We start from the raw sequence: 21,038 nt of genomic DNA, 5'->3' as shown, positions 1-21,038 counted from the left end.
TAGTTATTTTGTTAGCTTATAATATATTAAACTTTTTGCCTAAACTTCTTGAATTATTATAGTCATAATTCAAAGTTGAAATGCTCAAAAGAGGGGATGTTGAACTTTCTTATTTCACAGTTTTATTTAAAACGGGCAGAAGTTAATAAATATGTGTTAAACGTAGAATTTGAACGTGTTTATTTTGTGATGTTATATTAATTTTCAGTTATGCAATATTTCTACATATTGAGGGCATTTGTAACTAAATCCATAAAAGTGAGAAAAAAATTTGAAAATTATAAATCAATAAAATTGGCAAGTTACAAACTCTATAACAATGCTCTTATGTTAACTAACGCACAAATAGATTTACTTGTTATGCAAATGCGAACGAAATTGAAGCAAGAAGTTTAAGTTAAAAAAAGAAGAAAAAATATTCCTTTTTTAAATTTAAAACTTTAACTCTTTGCACCGARTAGTATACATATATTTGTACAAATAATCTAATCTGAGTTCAAACAGTGGAATGTGTGAGCTTTGTTAATTTAGTCGTTAATTTCAAACAGTTTTATTTCCATTCAGCATGTTTTCGTCTACGTCTCAAGAATGAATTTCATGCAAATGTGGGAAAATTCAAAGGTAGCTCTGGAAAAACATGAAAAGGGTCATCGCTCGCAGTAATCGTATGTGTGTCTAAACAGCATACAAATTTATAGGCACGCTAAACATCGTATAATGTCTGGAATCCCAAAGAGAGAACCGCTTTTGAACAAAAATAGATATGTTATCTAATGTGAATTAGGTGCGCCCATAGGAAAGTTCCTGTGTCTCAAAGAGTGCATTTCAGTATTTTAATACCTGCCTGAACTGATATTGTGTAAACGAGAAACTAAGCTCTCATGTTATTTAAACCTGAAAAATATGCAGCAACCGGTTCCAAAAGTGCAATACTGCAGCCAAATCTCCTTAAGTTACTGAAAAAATCACGGAAGCTGTGCCAAATCTTTTAACAACATTTTATGTGCTATGGTTAGGTAATTTTAATATATTATGTGTCGCCGTTGTGCAGTCTGACCTCTAATTTAACTCGATAATAGCAATATAAGCAACTATTTTGTGGTAAGCTGAATCTAGCAACAGTTTATTTCATGAAGCATCTATACTTAAAACTTTTACATTTACAATATATGTAAAACATTGAGCTAAACCATAAATTTCTATTGTTTCAGGTCGAGGAAACCGAAGGCCGTACCGTAGGAATTCAAAATAACTGTAGCTTCTATGAAGTGTCCGTAGCTGAAAACTCTCAAGCAATTTATCAAGCATTCGATGCAATTCTGAATGAATGTCGTCAATCCACGCAAAAAAGCAGAAAATTTTCCGTCTCGAAAATGATTGGCACCCTTATAGGTAACGTCAATCCTAAGCCGCAACCCGAAACGAAACAAGGAGGAACTTTGACGGTATGCCATAAGTCTGATCTCTACAAATCCCGAGTTATTAGAAGGAGGCAAAACTTTACAGCGACAGCATCTCTCTGACTAGAAGGAAAAGAATCGTAAGATAATTTTCTATGAATAATAGTACTGAACTCGGTACGATTGGTTTGGTGGATGATTTTTTCTCAGTTTTATGAGATACTTGGTAGTCTTAAGATTAAATGTGAATCCAGAGGCAACATTTATTGTAAAGTCCTGTAAATTACTATTTAAGTTTGAGAGCATTCATTTTCACATCAAATGAATGAATCATTGTTTGCGTCTGGATTTTCTGATTTTATTCCTGATGCCCCGTGTAAATTCCATATCGAAGTGTAGATTCGTCAAGACGTTTAATATTTAAATATTGATGGTCGACAAATTTATAAACCACGTATATTGATGTAGGGGCTTAGACATATGGGTAACTTTAGATTTTTTACCAAATCTTTTTTAATTTAATAAATGTGTGCATGTATATCTAGAATACAATGTCTTGGGTACGTTGTAACGTTTTTCGGGGTAATAATTTTAGTTGTATCTTGAATCTGATTGGCTAAAAACTTTGAAAGCCACTTAATGAAGTTCCGTACTGAGAATAGGTTTAATGCCTTATCACAACAAAATTAATACTGCCGGATAATCAGCCGCAAATTTGAAGCATGTGAAGTATGATGAACTAAAATAACTGCTAAAATAATTGATTTAGTCATATATAGTCGATATGCGGAACTAGAAGTTTCATAATTAAATGTTACACGATGTGATTAATTTTAGTTACCTCAAAAACTAGAAGATTGTCTTATGGGCATTTGACTGTTTCTACTTTCAGTTCTATTATTTTGTTCCTTTAGTTTGGACCATTTGACTTAAAAGTATACTAAATATTATGAAATATTGTGTGTGCGAAACGGCTGTGATAATTTAATTTGTTTCAATTAATTAATTAGTTTTTTAGGGAATACATTGTAAATTTATTAGAAAAAATGATGTGTTTGTGTTTCCTTCGAATCCCCATTAACTGTCCCTTTGTGCATTAGAATACATTAACTATACATTTTATGTTTTTCCCGAACTTCGCTTCTAATCAGTAGAAATCAAACTCGAAATTAATAAATATTTTTATAATTAAATAACTATTATTAAAATGAAGGATCATTCTTCGCAAGTAGGGAAGTATTTAGCAAGTAAAAATAATCGGCTCCAAAAGTACAAATACTATGGGTGTTTTTAAGGCTTGGGCTTAGGAATTGATTTTGTTGATTTTTTACTACAGAAGTACTTTAATTTCATTGACGCAAAAATGGTGCCTCATATCTCATTCTTTTCTCCAAATACCTGAAAATACTACTGTTTCCGACTGGAAATTCTGATTTTTCGAATCTCACTACTCACATTTATAGAAATTGTATCTAATTTAATAACTGATTATTCCCTTTTAAATATTTTTGTCGAAAACAATCGTTGGCAACATTGCTTGGGTTAATATTTTGACTGACTTCAAACATGAAGTTTTTTTCCAAATTTTAAACCATTTGCTTTCAAGTAAGAACACCAAGTTGGTTTTACGTAACTTTAGTGATCAAATGAACGCCATAAGTGAAACATCGTTAGAACCGGGGTGTAGTGAGTAGTGCGGACTGAAAAAGTTGCAGGAATCGCCGTATTAATAATGACTGTTTGTTTATCATTGTAAATGGAAAACTTATCCTATCATCTGTACGTATCTATGCAAATTTCCAGGTAAGTTTTTTATGAGGAATAATTTGGTAAAGTCATGAGCGTCATTTCAGGATTTAAACTAGGGTGGCAAAACCTACTCAGGTGAAAAGGGGTTCTCTTAAAAATGTTTAAACTTGATATTAAATTTGTTAGTTTTTTAAACTTTTCCGGGCTATTTTTGCAGCAATTTAATTTCGAACAATTTACCCAAAAACAATAATTTTTGATCACTTGAGTTATTAACTCAAGATATGGAGTTAATAATTATAATTAATTAAACATTATACAAAAAAACATTTTACTCAATTGTCATCATACACATTACAATTTATTTTTACAACAAATTAAGTCTTCATTTTTGACTTGAATTACAACACTCGGGTCAATATCCAAAAATGTCATTGTTTCAGAGTTGCCACTTCCAGGCGGCTACATCGCTCATTCTCGGTTTTGACGCATTGTCCGCAATGTTCCTTATTTTATTACGTAAATTCTACTACTCCAATGTTTCTATGTAAGTTTATAAATTGCAAGTTTTCTCGTATCTTTCTCTGTTAAACTAAGCATGATTAAGGGAGAATGGACAAAATTAAAAACAATCCATGTTGCAGATTTGTATTTTTTAGTTAGTTATTTGTTAATTATTGATAGTTTTACTTCAAAATTCTGGGGTGGCAAACGATTGGGTTTGACAATTCTGGGGTGGCAGCTGCCACCCCTTGCCACCCCCGAATTACGCCAATGGGTATAGTAGAGAGAACGTTGCGCTATTACATTAGGTCTCCATTTAAAACGCAAAATCGCGATCACTGCTAGTACCTACTCTTTAGTACTAACTGGAATTTCTAAGTTTTAAAGTCTAAAGTGTTCTAAATAATCACAATGTATCTCATGTTTTGATGAACAATCGAGTTCAGCCGTTTTGGACAAGTGGTGAATTCTTGAGTGTCGTGATACAAAAACTACCAGAACTTTTTATTTGGTGGATGAATTCAACTCATTGTTTTTGGTTGATGCACTAATCATTTATTCACAACTTTGTGCTCATTGTAAAATCTTGTAGCATTCATAGTTTTTGCGCAAAAAAATATCGCTGTTTTCTTGCCACTTGACAATGTTAGACATTAACTGACTAGACTGAGACTTTTGCAGTACCTGGTATTTATCTCCCTTCATAACAGGACCCAAGTATTGCAGTTTGCGTTTCAATAGAAAGAATCAATTCTTTCTCGTTCTGGATTCTTCGCAAAACCTCCACATTTGTCACTCTCTATGTCTACGCTTATTCTCAGTATTCTACGGTACATCCACATTTCAAATGCTTTTATACTCTTGGTATCGACCTTTTTCAATGTCCACGCTTCCATTCCGTTGAAAAGAACCGGCAGCACGTAACACAAAGCGAACTTTAAGCTTAAGGCTTAGATCTCGTCCGACCTTCTTTATTTTAATAAATGTGGCTCTAGCTTTTTCCACTCTGATCCTGATTTCTTCAGAGCTATCGTTATTTTCGTTGATAACAGTTCTCAGGTAATTATATTTTCTCACGCGTTCTATTTTTTGACGATGTACAGTTATCTCAGGGAAGTTTTGTGGTAATTTAGATACCACCTTTATTTTTGTTTTGCTGATGTTAACTGATCATCCGTATTCTTCACTGCACTCTACTATTCTTAGTATCTGAAGATCTTCTGGAGATTCTGCAATTACAACCGTGTCATCGGCATATCTTAAGTTGTTTAATGGGTTGCCATTTATTTTAATATCTATATCTGCTCTGAAATTTTCTGTTTTGTGATGTCTTCTGAGTATAGGTTGAATATGATTGGTGAGAACATACATCCCTGTCTTATGCCCTTATTAATCTCGAATTCCTCCGTTGTCTCTTTCTCTATTGCGCTGACTATTCGCTTTTTAATTATAATAAATCTTGGAAATAATCCTGATGTCCGTTTTATCCAAGCTTTTTTCTACCAGCAGTCTCATTCGACATTCGTGACGTACTTCGAACACTTTGTTATAGTCAATTAAGCACATCTTTGGCACGTTAAGTGCAAATAGTGCTTCTCTTGTTCGAAGTCCGTTCCGAAATCCGTATCACCAATATCCACATCTAGTTTTCTGTAAATTCTTGTGTGAATACTTTGAGAAATACTTTTAATGTGTGTCCTATTAAGCTTTTGCTTAATGTTTTTTGCTTTTTGCTAACTTGCTTTGCCTTTTTTGGTATGGTGACAAAATTTGACGGGTGCCGTTCCTTTGGTATTTTTCATATTTTCTAGGTGCACTTAAAAACTTTGACTAGAGTATTCACCGAACCACCTTCCACAGGCTTGAGAAGTTCCGATGTAAGCCCGTCTGGACCCGGTGATTTACCATTCTTCATTGTTTTTATAGTCTATAGTATTTCTTCTTTAGTTATTTCTGGTCCTTCGTCGCCTTCTCTTCTTTCTATTTTATGCTCTTGTATTTCATGGTTCGTCGAACAATTCTTCCAAGTCATAAGCTTTTGTTGAAGATCGGTTACTATTTCTCCATTTGCGATGCATAATAGATTAGTATGGTTCCGTTTCTGTATACCTGCCAATTCCTTTATCTTTTTATGTAAGTTAAAAGTGTCTTGTTTTACTTGCAATTCTTCAATTTTCTCGCATTTTCTTTCATGAAAAGTTTCTTTAGCTGTCCTTATTTCGATTCTGACTTGTTTGTGTACTTCATCATACTTTTGTCTGCATTTTGTCTTAGAATGTCTTCGCTTTTCTATCAGTCCCAAGATTTTTTCTGTTGTCTACTCTTGTTTCTTTTTCTGTATCTCTATGGTAAGCAAACTCTGGGCACGTTTTATTATGGCGCATTTTAAATATTGTCACTTCTCTTCTACAAGCATGTTCAGTGTCTTTGTAGAAAGCAGTCGTAAGTTATCATTAATGTGTCGTTTTAGATCTTCTTTGATTTTTGGATCTTGTAAGCGGTTGGTATCGATCTGATCTGTTTTTATTTTTTATGAAAGGTTTTTTATTTTAATGTGTACACGCGATATCAGGGGGTTATGATTTGAACTATTTTATTCAAACTCGCTTTATAAGTCGATGTGGTCCTACGAAACGTCATGACGGTCACCGGATTTAACACCAGTCGATTTTTTGTCTATGGCGTGCATTTGATTTTTTTTCTATAGGACTATAAATAATATTTGGACATAATTTTCGTAGTGCCGGAGATACTTATTGCATGTCGGATGGAAAGTAAAGATCATTTTCCACGTTTAGTACAATCATTGAAATTAGGTATCTAACTATCTATTTAAAATAAGTCATTCTATTAACAAGGGACTGCCTTAAAAAAATATAGCCCTTGTTCTAGCAAAACGGAATGCATTTTCAGTGCATTTTTATGCACTGAATACAGTTTTTGAACATATTTCTATAGAATGTCCACATGACTTCATGTTCTTATTTGAAAAAAGTTGAGGTAGCTAGGGATATAAATATTGTAGACAAGGAGTCAACCAAAAGTTGAGCAGTAATTTCAATAAAGTTACCTGTTGCAAAATCTGAATTTTATGCGGAACAAAAACAATAATGAAAGAAAATGTACATGGAAAAACATGAAATTGTTTTATATCATCATCATAATCTCAATGCTAGACCGTAGGGATTTCTAATTCCACTATATCTCGATGTAGATGACGGTCTCTTCTTTTTATGGCGTTTTATGTATCTCGATTTTTATGTATCTCGAGTGTCTCTTTGGAAGTTATGTGATTTTTTCGGGAATTTTATTTTGGTATGACTTTTTAAATCGCGATTTCTTCCACCAGATTAATTAACATTAATTTCCTACCACAATTTCAACGTTTCTAACATTTCCTTTTCGTCTGTATTTTCAATTTTAACTAATATTAAACGTCGAAAAACATCTTTTCAAAAAGTTACTAGATATTCAAATACGCGCAAAAAAACGAAATAGAAAAATGTTATAGTTTTAGTCTTTATCAAAATCCGAAGCACACACATATGGATTATTAAAAATTAAATATGTAAAAAACAGAAATGCGTGTTATCAGACGGATCGCACACGATTTGCCAAACAACAGTAAAAATTATTCTTCCACTCTCACTTCTTGTAGGTACGATTTAAAAATAATTTGTTGCGCATTAGAATTGGTATTTCCTTCAGGTCAATCCTTAAGTGAAGATATAAAACGTATTTTTATGGTCCTGTTTTTCATCAAAGTTTCTTCATAACACACATTTTTAAGCTTCTTAAATTCATTGTAGCTCAATGAAAGCAACTAAAACTCATTCGATATGATGAGTTGTCTTCTCGTTAGTGGGTTTTTCTGCTTTGCAATCGTTGCATTTTTTGCCTCTTTAAAATCGATGGTTTCAAACTTCTGGCTAATTGTAATTGCAAAATCATTAAGTATAATATTTTTGCATGAATAATTTTGCAGACATTCTATTGAAAGCTAATTTTATAATATTTTGGTATAATATATATTATATAAATATTTGTTCTATCTTTATCTGCTTTTGAACTGTCGAATTAATATTGTTTACACAAATCCACAAAATATTTTCAAGCGTACGATCTACAATTTTTTTAATTTTTATATTTTTTGATATATAGAATAAATTAGATAATATTCCACAACAGTTCTTTATCAGTAGATATATTAAATTTTTTAATAAAAGTGCAAAAAATTGTCGAAATACTCGCTAATATTTAAAAAAAGTGCATTGTTTATGTGGTCAAAGTAATATAGGTCGGAAATAATTTTGTCTTTTAAATATTAATTTAAATATAACATTCTATTTTGGCTTGACTAGATCGAAAATTATGTAACTAAAAGTAGATTTATAAAATTTGCTGATCTCATTGTGTATCCTTCTGATTTTCTTTCCGATTTTCTATTTTTTTGCTATTACTTTGCTATGTCAGCGTTTTATTTATTCTATCATTCCAACTACATGTGTAACAGTAGCGACCATTTGTTTTGATTTTTATATTACACAATTCTAGTATTCTGATATTTAAACGTAATTTTTACAAAGCATTTTTATTTAACATTTAACAATTTAAATTCTTAATTGATTTAACATGAACACAAAATTTAAATCCATTGTTGAATAAAACTAATGATTAATACAGACCAAAACGCACGTTACATTTTATGGCGAACTCAATGCTAGTTTGATTAGCTAATTCTTAAACATACTTTCGAGGTGTTGACATTTAGATAAAGTTATAGAATAAATAAAAATAATTAAAAATTTGACGACTTCCAGGAGTTTTTTGAAAATATATACAGTAAAAAAATAATATAGAAGGATGTTTCATTCTTTTTGGTCATGATATATTAAAGAACCGTGAAATTATAGAAGCATTACAAAAACTATCAACAGTAAAAAGATCCCAATCACATATGTGCTGTTTGGGAAAATGTGTGCTCAAAGCCGGTAGGAAAATGAAGGTATATTCATAGATAAGTGTGATTCCTGATGCCAGCAGCTAAATTTGAAAATGATGTGGAAAATGGCAAGGAAGTATGAAAAAACGCGCAACCTGAAAAAAAAAGTTCAAACAATAACAAATAGGTCCATACGAATTAAATATAAAATTTGAACTTATTTACGACTTGCTAAATACGTTCTCTAATTTATTCCCCAAATTGGTAAAACCAAAAAGGTAGGTAGTCGTTATATTCGGTTTCCTCCATCAGTAAACAATGAAAAAACTTTTAATTCAACTCAACTCAATTACTGAAAGAAACCACAATATTCGTTTCAGGCAAAAAGTATTTAAAACTGTTTTGACAAATAACAACCATATTTGACCCAGTTTTGGGCTAATTGGTATTTTGTTATTTAGGGCAGTTAAAGCAATCTACGTTTGGTTCTTTCGCTGGCCTAATTTCCCCAACAGACGTTTGACACACATTTTCGTTGATTTCCACTCTTTTCCGTTAATTACACTGTTTATGCCGGGTTAATTGCAAGCTTTTTTCAACTGGTGTTAAATTTGTTAATAACCTAAATAATGAAATTAATATTAGCCCGTTGAAATGTTTTCTTCGCGCCCTAAATACCAGAGAAGAAAGGATAAGAAAGCAAACACTTCTCGCAAGCACAACGAAGATATAAATTACATAATGAAAGAAAATGTTTTATTCTCCACTTGTACTTTAATCTGGATTCACACGTTAATATCTATTTAAATTATATCTTGTGTTAGTATTTTCTTTTCATTTTAAGGGCTGAGAAAATAGTGCTTTTTTTAATTTTATTACGTTCATATCAGCTAGTTCGAAAAAGAAAGAATCTTTTAATACTGTATTGATTGATTTTTCTAATATTTGCTATCTAAGTTTGCCAGAAGATATTTTCATACATTGTTGGTTTTATTAAAAATCAGGCCAATGTGGAAGCGAGAAGTGCTGAAATCCTGGATGGTCAAATTAAACAGTTTGAAATTTATCTATTTCGGCTTAAATGACCTTAATCAACAATTGTTTATTTACACTGGAGTTTTGAGTTTTAAACAAAACTGCAAAAGGACTATTAGATTTTTCTGTATCAGGTGCGTACTGATAATTATTGACAGTCCGCATAAAATGCATTAAGAAGCTTGGAGATTTAATTTCGGTTGTTATAGATCGACCGCTGAGCGGAATAACCTGCTAACTCACAGTCCGATTCAAGAATCGGCTAATTCGCAATCCGCTTCAAGAACCGGTTAACTCGGGACCGTTTTTATTCTTTCTAAATTGGTGGTGGCAGCCCTGCACGATTTTAATATACGATTCTTGTTAAATATAGGTACGCTATTAAAAATTCTGAAAAAAATTGGAGCTGTCTCTAACAGTCCCCTATACAACAGCAATTTTTTCTAAATTATTGAAATATTTGAAAAATGTTGAATATTTTTGGTAGGTGCCGAAATGTTTTAACCTATTGGCAATGCTGCTATACAGGGTGATTTACGTAGACCCAATGTATTTTACATGGTTTCGGCACTGCTCATTATGCAGGAACCAAAACTTGATGATGAAGATTCTAAAACTGCAAGTTGGCAAAATTTTAATGCACTGTCTACGTAAATCACCCTGTTACCATATACACCTACTCTCACTGAACATTTTGTTACCAAAAGAGAAATTTACAAGGAATAACAATTTCAATAATTTTGGAAAAATTGCGAATGTATAGGACAATTGACATCTTAGAGACAACTTCAATTTTTTTAACAATTTTTCATAGAGCGTATATTTATCAAGAATGTATTTTAAAATCGTGCAGAGCTGCTACTACAAATTTAGAGAAAATACAAATGCTCCGAGCTAACCGGTTCTTCAAGTCGTTCGCGAGTTAGCCGGTTCTTCAAGCGGACTGCGAGTTAGGCGCTTGTTTAGGCGGACTGCGAGTTAGTCGGTTATTCCCCTCAGCCGTCGAGATGTACTTCTAAAAATGCGATTTAGGAACAATAAAAATGGCAAAAATCCATATATAATTATAAAACAAATATATTAAATAATAAATCATTGTATTCAAATGACTAATTGCAAATAAGATGTGGAAATTCTACGTTAAAACAGAACAACTATAGTACACTAGATCTGTGATTTAGCTATTAGCACTAGATCAGCTGTAATATCTACTTCTTTAATAACGGTATTTTGGTTATACAGAATTCAAAATGCATATTTACAGTTAACATTTGCAAAATTACGGAAGAGATGCAGTCTCTTTGATAATTTAGGAACCGTATAGAAATGTTTGAAATGAGCTCAGTGTTTAATTTTTTTTTTATTTGATACGGTTGGTGGCGGACCTTAAACTATTTCCTTAATTAAATCCAATTTGAAAGGGCAGAAAGACCGATTGGGTCGATAGCCCTTTTCTGTAGGAAATAAAGATTATTTATATATATATATCCAATTTGAAAAACTATTTATTTAAGGTAACATTTGCTTCTATTTTTTATTAATAAACATACATCTTTACATTTATTAATTATAAGTGTACATATTTTGTCTAGAGGGCATATTTTGGACATTCTCAGATGCAACGAAAATTGTTCATTATGTCTGACGGATAATAAAGTATATTACGTGTTATTACTTGTTACAAATTTTTTTAAATAAAAAACTGATATAAAACCAGTAATGGCTGAACATTTATATTATTCAACCAATAGTAAATCTGCTAGAATGCTTGTAAACGTTATAGTGAATATCAAGAAACAAAGTCTAGGGACTGATTATAATTTTCATCAAATGGTGGTCGGATAATCCAGATAGCGAAAACCATCAGTTAAAGTTTCAGCTTATCCGCTACGAAACCTATTCACTTCTTACGGCTTAAAACCATTTAATACATTTCTGAAGATAGTAGCAAAATAAATGTTTTATTCAAAATAATTAAAACATACTGATAAATAAATATGAAAATACGAACAGCCCAATTTCATTATCACTTATTCTTTGCCAACGCTACTCCGACGCCGACAAGTGCCCCAACAGCCAGAAGTGCTCCTCCCGCTACAAATATGCCTCTCTGGCCTTCTTTCTGCATTTTCTTCGTAATGTTTTCCTTCAGACTGATAAGTTGTACATTTCCTGCAAAACATTGTTTATTTAGAATAATTTTATACGGTAAATTTACGTCGACGTTTAATATACTTTCTCAAGGGCGACTTGGTTGCAGATGTGCTTTCCGCAGCAGTGTTTTAATACATTTTCGTTAATTTGAACAACAATTTTAGGTTTTAAATTATATCAGTCTATACAATAGCATCTACTTTTGAGGTATAAAATGTAAGTGTCACTGTCTTTTACAATAGCAATTTTTTAAATAGATCAATTTTATGCTTGATAAGAACATTTACGTGATTTCAGATAATGAAAAAGTTTGGAACTAGACAAGGGCAGATCCAGCTTTTAAGTCATGGGGGGTCATGTAGTGGGGATTCAGTCCGGACATGGACATTTAATTAAATATATATATATAAGTTACAATAATAAATGTAATTAAAAAAGTATTGAATTGTTATATGTCGCAGTAATTTTAATCAAATGACAACGAGTTATGACTTCCTCCACTTCAATCGCTATGGTTTGGTGAACGTGGAGAAGTGCCAGTCCAGTTAAGAGCTCTTCTGTCATTTAAGATCTAAAAAATAGGCAAAAACCTGATCCGAGAATGCGGGCCAAAATAAAGCGACTGATTCCACCCCTCTTAATGAGGCGTGCAGATAGAATGTGGAGCTTCTCTTTACGTCACTTTTGCACGACACATCCAGATTTTCATAAAAATTTACTTTATGACTCAGCTTCATAAAAATTGAGCAAAATGCTAAATCGAGAGCTCATGTAAAGAGCAGGTTTCGTCGTCGGAGCATTCAATATGGCTCTACACAACATATCCAGCTGAACAGACTCAAAGTTTCATAAAAATCGAACAAAAGTCCGAGAGCATTTAATTTAGCATGAAAAAGTCTATTCCGATCCATGATTGGAGATGCTCATATTTGCCTGAGAAACCTGTTTTGTTCTCGAGGTCCATCTAAACTAGTTTAAACCAGAAACTTGATTTTGAAAATATTTGCGGGCGAACAGGCACTTCCCACAAAACAGTCAACAATAAAAAACGGAAATCGAACTGCAAATTGTTTATCCAAAGTGACGATCAAGCAAAAAATTATATCATCACATTAATTCTGTAGTACGCTGCCTTCGGAAAGTGGTAAACACCTCAAGACAAGGGCGCTAGATTATCTGCTTACTGAAAGATTAAGGTTTTCAATTCGGAGTGGATATTTATTGTTTGTCCAAGTGTAGTGTTACGTTTTTGAAGAATAAAGAGTAGAAGATGGAGGATCGGACACCAGCTTGCAGAAAGCTGGTAAACACACATGCGTTCTAATCTATAAATCATTTAGCTTGAACTGAGTTTAGTTTTTCGAGAAGCAACTGAAGTTGATGGTATTTTTTATTTCTCTTTATTTCCTCTGTTTATATCAAATAATTAAACTTTTGACAAAATTTTCTTATATTAAAGAATGTTTTTCTTTCTTTCCAGGTGGCACGATGCAGCTTTCGGTAAGTTTGGCATTMGTTTGCGCCTGGTTGCCATGTAGATGTAGAGCTTTTAGTCCCACATTRTCGACTTGTATTTTATAATATTGTTGCGTGTCATATTTATTCAACGTGGAACGACGAGGCAGTTTCTGGATTCTGTATTGAATTTGGAAAATTTTCGTTTCTCTACAGAAGACTCTTTTGAAATGTAAAATTATTAACTTTCTGTTGTGAACTATTTTTTCATTGCCTTGGCAGGTACTTTACGTCATTTGCATGTATTTTCTTCTTTAAATTATACCCTAAATTAAACTGTTGAATTGTTAATTCAATTTTTCAAATTAAAAATATTTTTTACTCAATTTTGACTGTCATTCTCTAAACTTTTAAAATTAAAACACTTTAAACACATTGATGTGACCACATGTATTGAAATGTTGATGTATGAACAAAACTGGTTTGATTAGACACTTTATGTAGATATTTGGGTTATTTTTGTTTAGTTTGATTATTGTTGGTTATCCGTTGATACTTTTTAAATAATGTCAATCAGCTATCTTAATCAAAACAAACGAAAATCGTAAACTTTCGAACCTCGAAGTGGTTGAAAAAGACATTTCTCGTAGGAAATCGATTTAAAAAGTGTTGGTAGAGGGATTAACAGTTAGAAGAGGGAAGTAGGAAATTTATAACGGAAGTAAGTTTTTATTGTCGAAATTCAGAAGGGCTAAAACTAGATAATAGCAATATTTGAATTATTTTAACTCAGCTTCTCAACTTTAGTCAGGTTTTCCGCAGGGGTTTGTTTTAATTTAAAGTTAACAAATTAAATCTGCTTAAAAAGCACTACTATTTTTCTGTTGTAAATCAATTTTTTTGCTGTATTCAAATGTTAAAATGGCACCGAATCCAGACCAAAATGCCTAAAGGTAGGTGGTATTTGTTTATTGCTTTGTGATGGTTTAGCGGATAGTGCCCTAAGAAACTGCAAGTGATTCTGGACTACTTGTTTAGATATTAGCCGGTTTTTGCCAAATTCTACACTAAATAAATTATTGTTTTCAAACGATTCTGGCTGGGGAATTTCAGCGGCTTGGAACCGTCCGATATAATTCAGATTTGTTGCCATCCAATGCCCTTCAGGCTGTAAGTGATCCAGATCAAGATTTTAAGCGGACTAACAGCTACTAAATGAGTTTTTTCTGAAAAAATCGGGGTTTAAGGCAATTTTCGTCTGGATCCCGACAGCATTCCATTTTGTAGAAGTAAGTAAATGGCAACCAGGGTTATGGTTGCACTTTCTTCGTATGCTTTAGAATTTTCGTCGGATTCAACAGGTAACTTTGTCAGGTGATTATATTCACCAATAATAGCGTTTTTTTATCGACTTAGGTTCCGCATCAATCTGAGGCAGCAATGGAAACATAATCGCACGAAATGTTGTTACATACCGATTTTGACCTTATTTCTAACCGATGGTTATCAACAGTATTAAATATGTAAACATTTGAATTGTAATTTGAATATGATTATCACGCTAAAAGCATGGACTGGGTGATGAAAGAAAGGCACTTTAGCGCTTCGGCCCATTCTAACAAACAAAATTATTTGATTGAATTTAGAGATAATCCTCGTTTGAGACATTTAGCATTAGACAATTAACTAATGCTTTATTTATAATGTACACATAAAGAGAGACAGATAGAGCAAAACCACAATTAAAAAAGGAGCCTTCGTATGCAAAAAATTATATTCTTCCGAAAATTTGGGTACGCGACCTTAAATGTCCTGGAAATTTTTTGACTGAGACTGAAATCGTCTATTCGGCATTAGTCTTTCAATGTCAACTTTTCACCCAATATTAATTTCTCAAAAAACTTTTTTTTTAAAGGTTGCACACCTTCTGAGTTGGAAGTCGTTTTACTCCCTTATTGTTGCCGCTATCCAATGAGGCTGAATTTTTGTTGTTATTTTTACAGCTACTTCTTTGACCTTTTTGGGGGTTTTAAAACTTTTGAAATATCTTGACATTTGGCGAAGTTGCGGGCAAAAGAGCGCAAATGGAACAGTAGAACGTTGCCAACATGCAGGTTTTATTATCTCCCAAATCGTTGCCAACGTCGATTTTTTCAAGGCAGCTGATCTGTAGCGAATACCCGTAGTAATCCAGGGCATTTTTTCCTTTTGAAATATTGAAAAATTTGAAAAAATTTAAACTCCCTTGGCGCTAAAACGGTGACTAAAATGAACTTTAGCCCTGAAACAACTTTTCACGCCAAGTCTATGAGGCTTTTAAAAAGTTTTTGAATTTCTGAAAAATATTGATATCTGACCGAGATACAGGGCAAAGAGTGGAAGTATGTGAGTGTTTTACGCTTGCCAATATCCAGAGTCCATTACCTTCCAAACTGTTACAAATACACATTTTCTTATAGACAGTGAATGTGCCGAGAATACACTTAGCAAACAATCTACTGTTTTGTGAATCTGTTCGGGAAATGTTCTGTGCGACCTTAAAATCATCATAACTTCCAAATTTTTCAACCAATTGCAATTTTCCGATATGCAGTTTGTATAGAAGAGTACGTTTTTCAACAAATTTCCATATCGGCCCGATATTAAGAGTTGTTCCGAAACTTGCTACATACAAATAGCTGTTTTTCCAAAAAAATTGCGACCTTAAATCCACATAAATCTGACCTCATAACATTTATCAATTTTGCAAAATATGATTTTTAGACAAAATCACTCAATGATTCAAATCGAACCTGTATTAAGCATTAAGCGAGTTACTTATTTATTCATACTGAAAGATCTGATGCACCATATAATTATAATAACAGCATAATATTCATAATATGCGTGTCATTCGCGTTGGTGTTTGCCATCATACAAAGTATTTATTTTCTTAGTGTCTATAAAATTAGAAAAAATATCATTAGTTCACATAAACCGAGCACAAGGGGGGAGGGGGGGTCATGACCCCCATGACCCCCCTTCTGGATGAGCCCTTGGCACTAGAGTGTAAAAAAGTGTTTAAAAAATCCAAACCGTTTATGCATTTTGCTTTGTGATTATCATGGTGTAACACACACTATTCAAAATAATTTACTACTTGATATAGTTTGTTGGTGTTGCATAGATAAAAAAAACCTTTGGAAAAATATAGGCCAATTTTCATATTATAGCAGGGCAGCTTAAAAATTAATAACCATTTGAACATAATGTTCGCGTGGTTCGGTAATTTTCCGTTCTCTGTAGAATTGCATCTGTAAGATAAACTGTATGAAGAAATATTATTCCTTCAAAATTCACTTTAAATGTCTCCAGACAGTCAGTTTAGCGTAAGCATTAGACAATATCTGAAAAATACATTTACCTGGAATTATGTTTTAAGGGAGCTTTTTAAGATACAACCGCTTTCCAAACTCTTCAATTTCACTGGGAGTAACCGATAAAACATGTCTTAAATATCTCGATGAGCAATGATCATTTGGAAATCATAATGGATAAAACGAGTACTTCGTTTAGAAAAACTGGTTGTTAAAGCCTTCCAACTAAAGAAAAATGTGTCTTAAATCAAACAAGAATTGAATTGCACAAGCACCCTTACAACAGATAGAAAAAACATACGTTTTACACGCATCTCATTAATAGTCTTTCTACCAAAACAGGAATATTGCTTGTTAGAAACTCCTAGTTCCAAAAAATCCAAGAGCCGAAAAAGTTTCCACATTCAACAAAGATTTGATTTTTATACACCTTCATTAGTACACAAAACTGTGCATACTAAAAAGAAAAAATACAAGAAAATTTTCAATCTATACACAGGGTTTTCTAAATAATAGTAGCCAATCTTAGTACCTTTTAAAACTTTTCTTGATAAAATTAAAATGTCCGTCATTTCTTATTAATTTCATCAACCTTTTATTAATCACAGCAGTTGCCTTTCAATTTTCAATCCTAACCAAGCCATGTGTTGGAAATGGTTGCAAAGGTTATTGAATTTTGATCATCCTCATGACTTCAGATTGCAAGGAATTACATTATTCATTATGTTTAATCACATGAGATTGAAACGTATAAAAAAGTGTTGATTTTACAATTGTTAAAATACACTCTAATGGCTGATTATTGAATTATCTGGCTATTCGTGCGGAATCTCATTGTTAAGTCTAGAATAATCTTGCTTGCAAACTATTAGAATATCTCAGCGACTTGCATAAACATAATGGTGGGATAATTTGAAACCGAAACATTGTCAATAACATTGCTGAAAAAATAACATTTCTTCATGCTGATTTTAATAAATGATACATATTTGCAACTCATGGAAAATGTTTAGTAAACAAAAGGCATCTCTGAGTAGAAGGTAAAAAAAATAGTGGAAAAACTCGAAGCAAAGTTCAAGACGAAACCTTCATATTGAAGATAGAAACATGTTCTAAAATGCTTTCTTCGATCCACAAGATGTTAGAAAAATCGTTTTTGATCGTTATTTGTTTAAATTATTTTTCCATTTTTTATTGAAAGTTGCTGCAAATGTATACACTTCATGAGCCGAGTGTTCCCTATGGAAAATAATGTTTCAAATGCAATTTCACATACAGTATGATTCAGATTTATGGTTGTGGTGATCCCTCATACGGCGAACGGTGTTTGTTGTACGAACTGAGCTCAAGTTGATAGCAATCTTGAAGACATTTTTCCGGTAAATGTACGGTGTTGGGAATCTTTTAATAGGGCCTTCTTTTCTATCCGGAAATACTCTAGACTAGATGATCTTGCGTATCCGTATCGCCAATTTCTAAGACTAAATTGACCGGCATTGTTTTAAGATGTTCCTCTAATCTACGACAACAAATGCAGTTTATACCCGACCATTTCAGTCGTTGGCTCATAAAACTTTGAATGTAACGTTTGAAAATCACTGTCGAGGATGCCCTTATTCGTTGCCACCTGGATCGCCAGACCGCAATAATTTGTGGGTAAAAGTGTGAGTTGATGAGAAGTAATCAATTTTCGTGAGTTGGAGTCATTTTCAGCAACTACTTTCAAAATTAAATATTCTATCTAAGTATGTCTCGCTTAAGTTAGTAAGATTAACGTTGTTCTTAATAATTATTGTTTCGTTAACTACAAATAATTTTTGTGATGTAGTCATTATTGATTTAAGCAAATTCTTGCATTATACTGAGAATTGGAAAAATTAAAATTAAATGGAGGATCCAAATATTACCAGAAGACAAGATATCCGACGAATGAAAACTCATGATCCATAAATCTGAAACATCATTTAGGTGACATTACTCCTCTTATTATGTGTATTAATTTACAGCTGCTTTTCAATAAAAAAAAATTACAGCTATTTTTTTAACATTTTAGTAAATGTCTCACCCAATTCATTTTTTCACCATCTATTTAGACGCACACAGCTCACACACATATTTTCTTGTTACTTAAGTTTCCTAATACTGGCACTCTTTTAAGCTTTCTGTGCGTTTATAGCTTAATGCCGAAATTCGTCAATATCTAATATGTCCGTGCCAAGAAGCAAGATCGCTACTAATAATGTACGTTTATCATAGGCCAAACATGCACTAGTTTCAAGTAATTGCAATAACAAAAACATGTAGGCATTTTAAGTGTGTGCACAAATAAAGAGTACAAATAATTATAAACTGTTGCCAAATAAATTAATACGAATTAATTCAATTTAACTGAGAACAATTAAATGAAATGATTATTCCATAAATTAAAAAATGATGTAATATTTGAGAATATTATCACTTACCAGGTTCAATGGACAAAAATGACCGGACATATCCGAGGGCCTTTGCATATTCCTTAATTCTTGCATTACCTATGGCTAAGTAGTATAGATAATCCCTTTGTCCCTCTACATCATTTCTGTATAGGTCTTCTAATAAAACTATTCCCTTTTGGATGTCTGCTGGATACTTACTACGCACCAGACACCAAGCGTACTCAAATTTGGCTTTCGGTGTAACATCGTTTCTGTACAATTGCTCGTGGTATATTTTCTCGAATTTCTGCAAAGATACATGGTTCACTTTCAAAACATATTTAATTGAACTTAGGTTACAAACGTATTGGATGAGTCACGTTAGATTTCTAGAACATTTTTTCCTTGGTTTTATCCAATTCCGAATAAGCAAACGCCTCAACACAACAAACCGTCTTAAACTGAGATATCCGGATCGAAACGCTTGAATTTTTTCAATGAATTTGAATAGACAAATCACATTTTGGAACAAATAGGGCGAGCACAGTTTGAGCAAAGTATTTGAGTACCAAAATGAATAATTCAACACAGAATTCGAGTTCTCAAATCACGTAACTTTTGTGATAAAACTGCAACAAGAAGCAAAATAGGGCCAAGTCAAAGTTCAAGAAAATTGAAAATATATGCCCTATTAACCCAACAATGATCGTTACCTTTAGATCTTCAGGAAGAACTATTTCTGAGAGGACATCAGCCATTTTTCACAACTCGTTTGCAACAATATCACAAAATTTTTGGTTTGATTGATAATAATAACAAACGTCGAGAAGACTGTCCCAGATTCTTAACCTTGAAATGTCCGGGTACAAAGATCGGTATAATTCAGACGAGACATTGCAGTAGACACATCCAGACAATTCACAACGCATGCGGTGAGCGGCCACATATGTTCAAACAAATGCGAATGTGCGCAAATTGTTTGTGGGCTCTCATCACATGCGTGGCGGTTGGTTCGTTTTCTTTTGAATATTTATAGTTGAGGAATTTTTTTAAATATTACGCGTGAAAATGGCGAGTCGTTTAACAGAATATGTTGACATTTTTAGGTTAATTTTTACAACTTGTTGATAGAGATATATATTCTGTTATAAAAGGGTATGTTTTTAAGTATGTACATATTAGCTTTTTCAGGAGTGTGACGCTAATGAAATTTCATCATTTTAGGATTAGAGATTAAGAACTAAAAACAACAGTTTTTACGCAGAAATTGTATATTTTAGTTTAACAAATTAATTTTGATAGAAATAGAAAACTTTAAATTGAATCTTCAATTCAAAATATTAAGAGAAACTTTTATTGAGATTTCTTCTGTGGAAACTTACGTAGGTATTAAGCAGCGCAATTTTCCCACTATTCCAAACCTTTGGGACAACAAATATTTATTCTCAAATTGACATTTTCTTTATGTAATTTGACGATGATGATGTTTTTGCAACTTTCACTTGTATTTAAATAGATTAAATAGAAAAAGTGAGTACGAAATTAGAATTTTTTTAAATTAATTCTGTAATAAAGAAATTTCGACCCCTGTTAGTGTGTATAGTGTAACTGTATCTTCATTGACTAAATGAATATCATTTTTTTTACTATTCTATAGAAGGCACGCAAAGAGGAGTTAAAAGAAAAAATAGCTTGGTTTCTTCTTTCTTCTGGAATTTACTTAAATTATTTCATTGTTATTAAAAATTATTATACCACAAAACTACGATGAAAAATATTAAATTACCTAAAATTCGAAAACTTGTTCTGACAAAAATAATTAAAATAGATATTTCCTGCTATTTGTGAAATGGGAGTGTCGAGTGTTCAAGATCTACTATACTTTTCAACAACAGAATATATCTGCTTTTAGTTTAAAAAAAAACTGTGTAATGCGCCTCTTTAAAGGTTTTTGGATAAATATAAAAACATTTTTCCATTGTTTTAATAAAATTGTTGCAATGTGCAAAGCACGTCCGACCCAGCAAAA

The 21,038-nt window shown here is 32.4% G+C and overlaps 2 protein-coding genes across 2 annotated transcripts in view; one reads left to right on the top strand and one right to left on the bottom strand.

Annotated features, from left to right (window-relative positions):
- Nucleotides 1–2,448, top strand: part of LOC109540319 (secernin-3) — an 84,531-nt gene extending 82,083 nt beyond the window's left edge. Inside the window, exon 11 of the mRNA XM_019908654.2 lies at nucleotides 1,212–2,448. Coding sequence (XP_019764213.1) covers nucleotides 1,212–1,523 — 312 coding nt within the window. The 3' untranslated portion in view covers nucleotides 1,524–2,448. The remainder of the gene's footprint in view (nucleotides 1–1,211) is intronic.
- An 8,243-nt stretch (nucleotides 2,449–10,691) lies between these two features.
- On the bottom strand, nucleotides 10,692–19,864 carry LOC109540342 (mitochondrial fission 1 protein). The gene is made up of 3 exons (XM_019908691.2): nucleotides 19,723–19,864; nucleotides 19,058–19,316; nucleotides 10,692–11,802 (listed from the first exon to the last, which is right to left on the bottom strand). Exons 1-3 carry the CDS (start codon nucleotides 19,765–19,767, stop codon nucleotides 11,657–11,659), a joined length of 450 nt encoding a protein of 149 aa, XP_019764250.1. The 5' UTR covers nucleotides 19,768–19,864; the 3' UTR covers nucleotides 10,692–11,656.
- Between the last annotated feature and the right edge of the window lie 1,174 nt (nucleotides 19,865–21,038).

The sequence above is a fragment of the Dendroctonus ponderosae genome, unplaced genomic scaffold (genome assembly GCF_020466585.1).
Source record: "Dendroctonus ponderosae isolate FM_Combo_2020 unplaced genomic scaffold, Dpon_F_20191213v2 Dpon_F_20191213_3, whole genome shotgun sequence".
NCBI lineage: Eukaryota > Metazoa > Arthropoda > Insecta > Coleoptera > Curculionidae > Dendroctonus > Dendroctonus ponderosae.
Note: the sequence above shows the minus strand (reverse complement) of the source record. Positions and strands in the feature narration are given on the sequence as shown.

Bases quoted from the DNA above. Each gene is read 5' to 3' on its own strand.
- LOC109540342 (XM_019908691.2), bottom strand. From the start codon at position 19,767: ATGGCTGATGTCCTCTCAGAAATAGTTCTTCCTGAAGATCTAAAG. The intron at 19,317-19,722 runs GTAACGATCATT...GTATCTTTGCAG, and splicing joins TTCTTCCTGAAGATCTAAAG to AAATTCGAGAAAATATACCA. The intron at 11,803-19,057 runs GTAAGTGATAAT...AATGTTTTGCAG, and splicing joins ATTTTTGTCCATTGAACCTG to GAAATGTACAACTTATCAGT.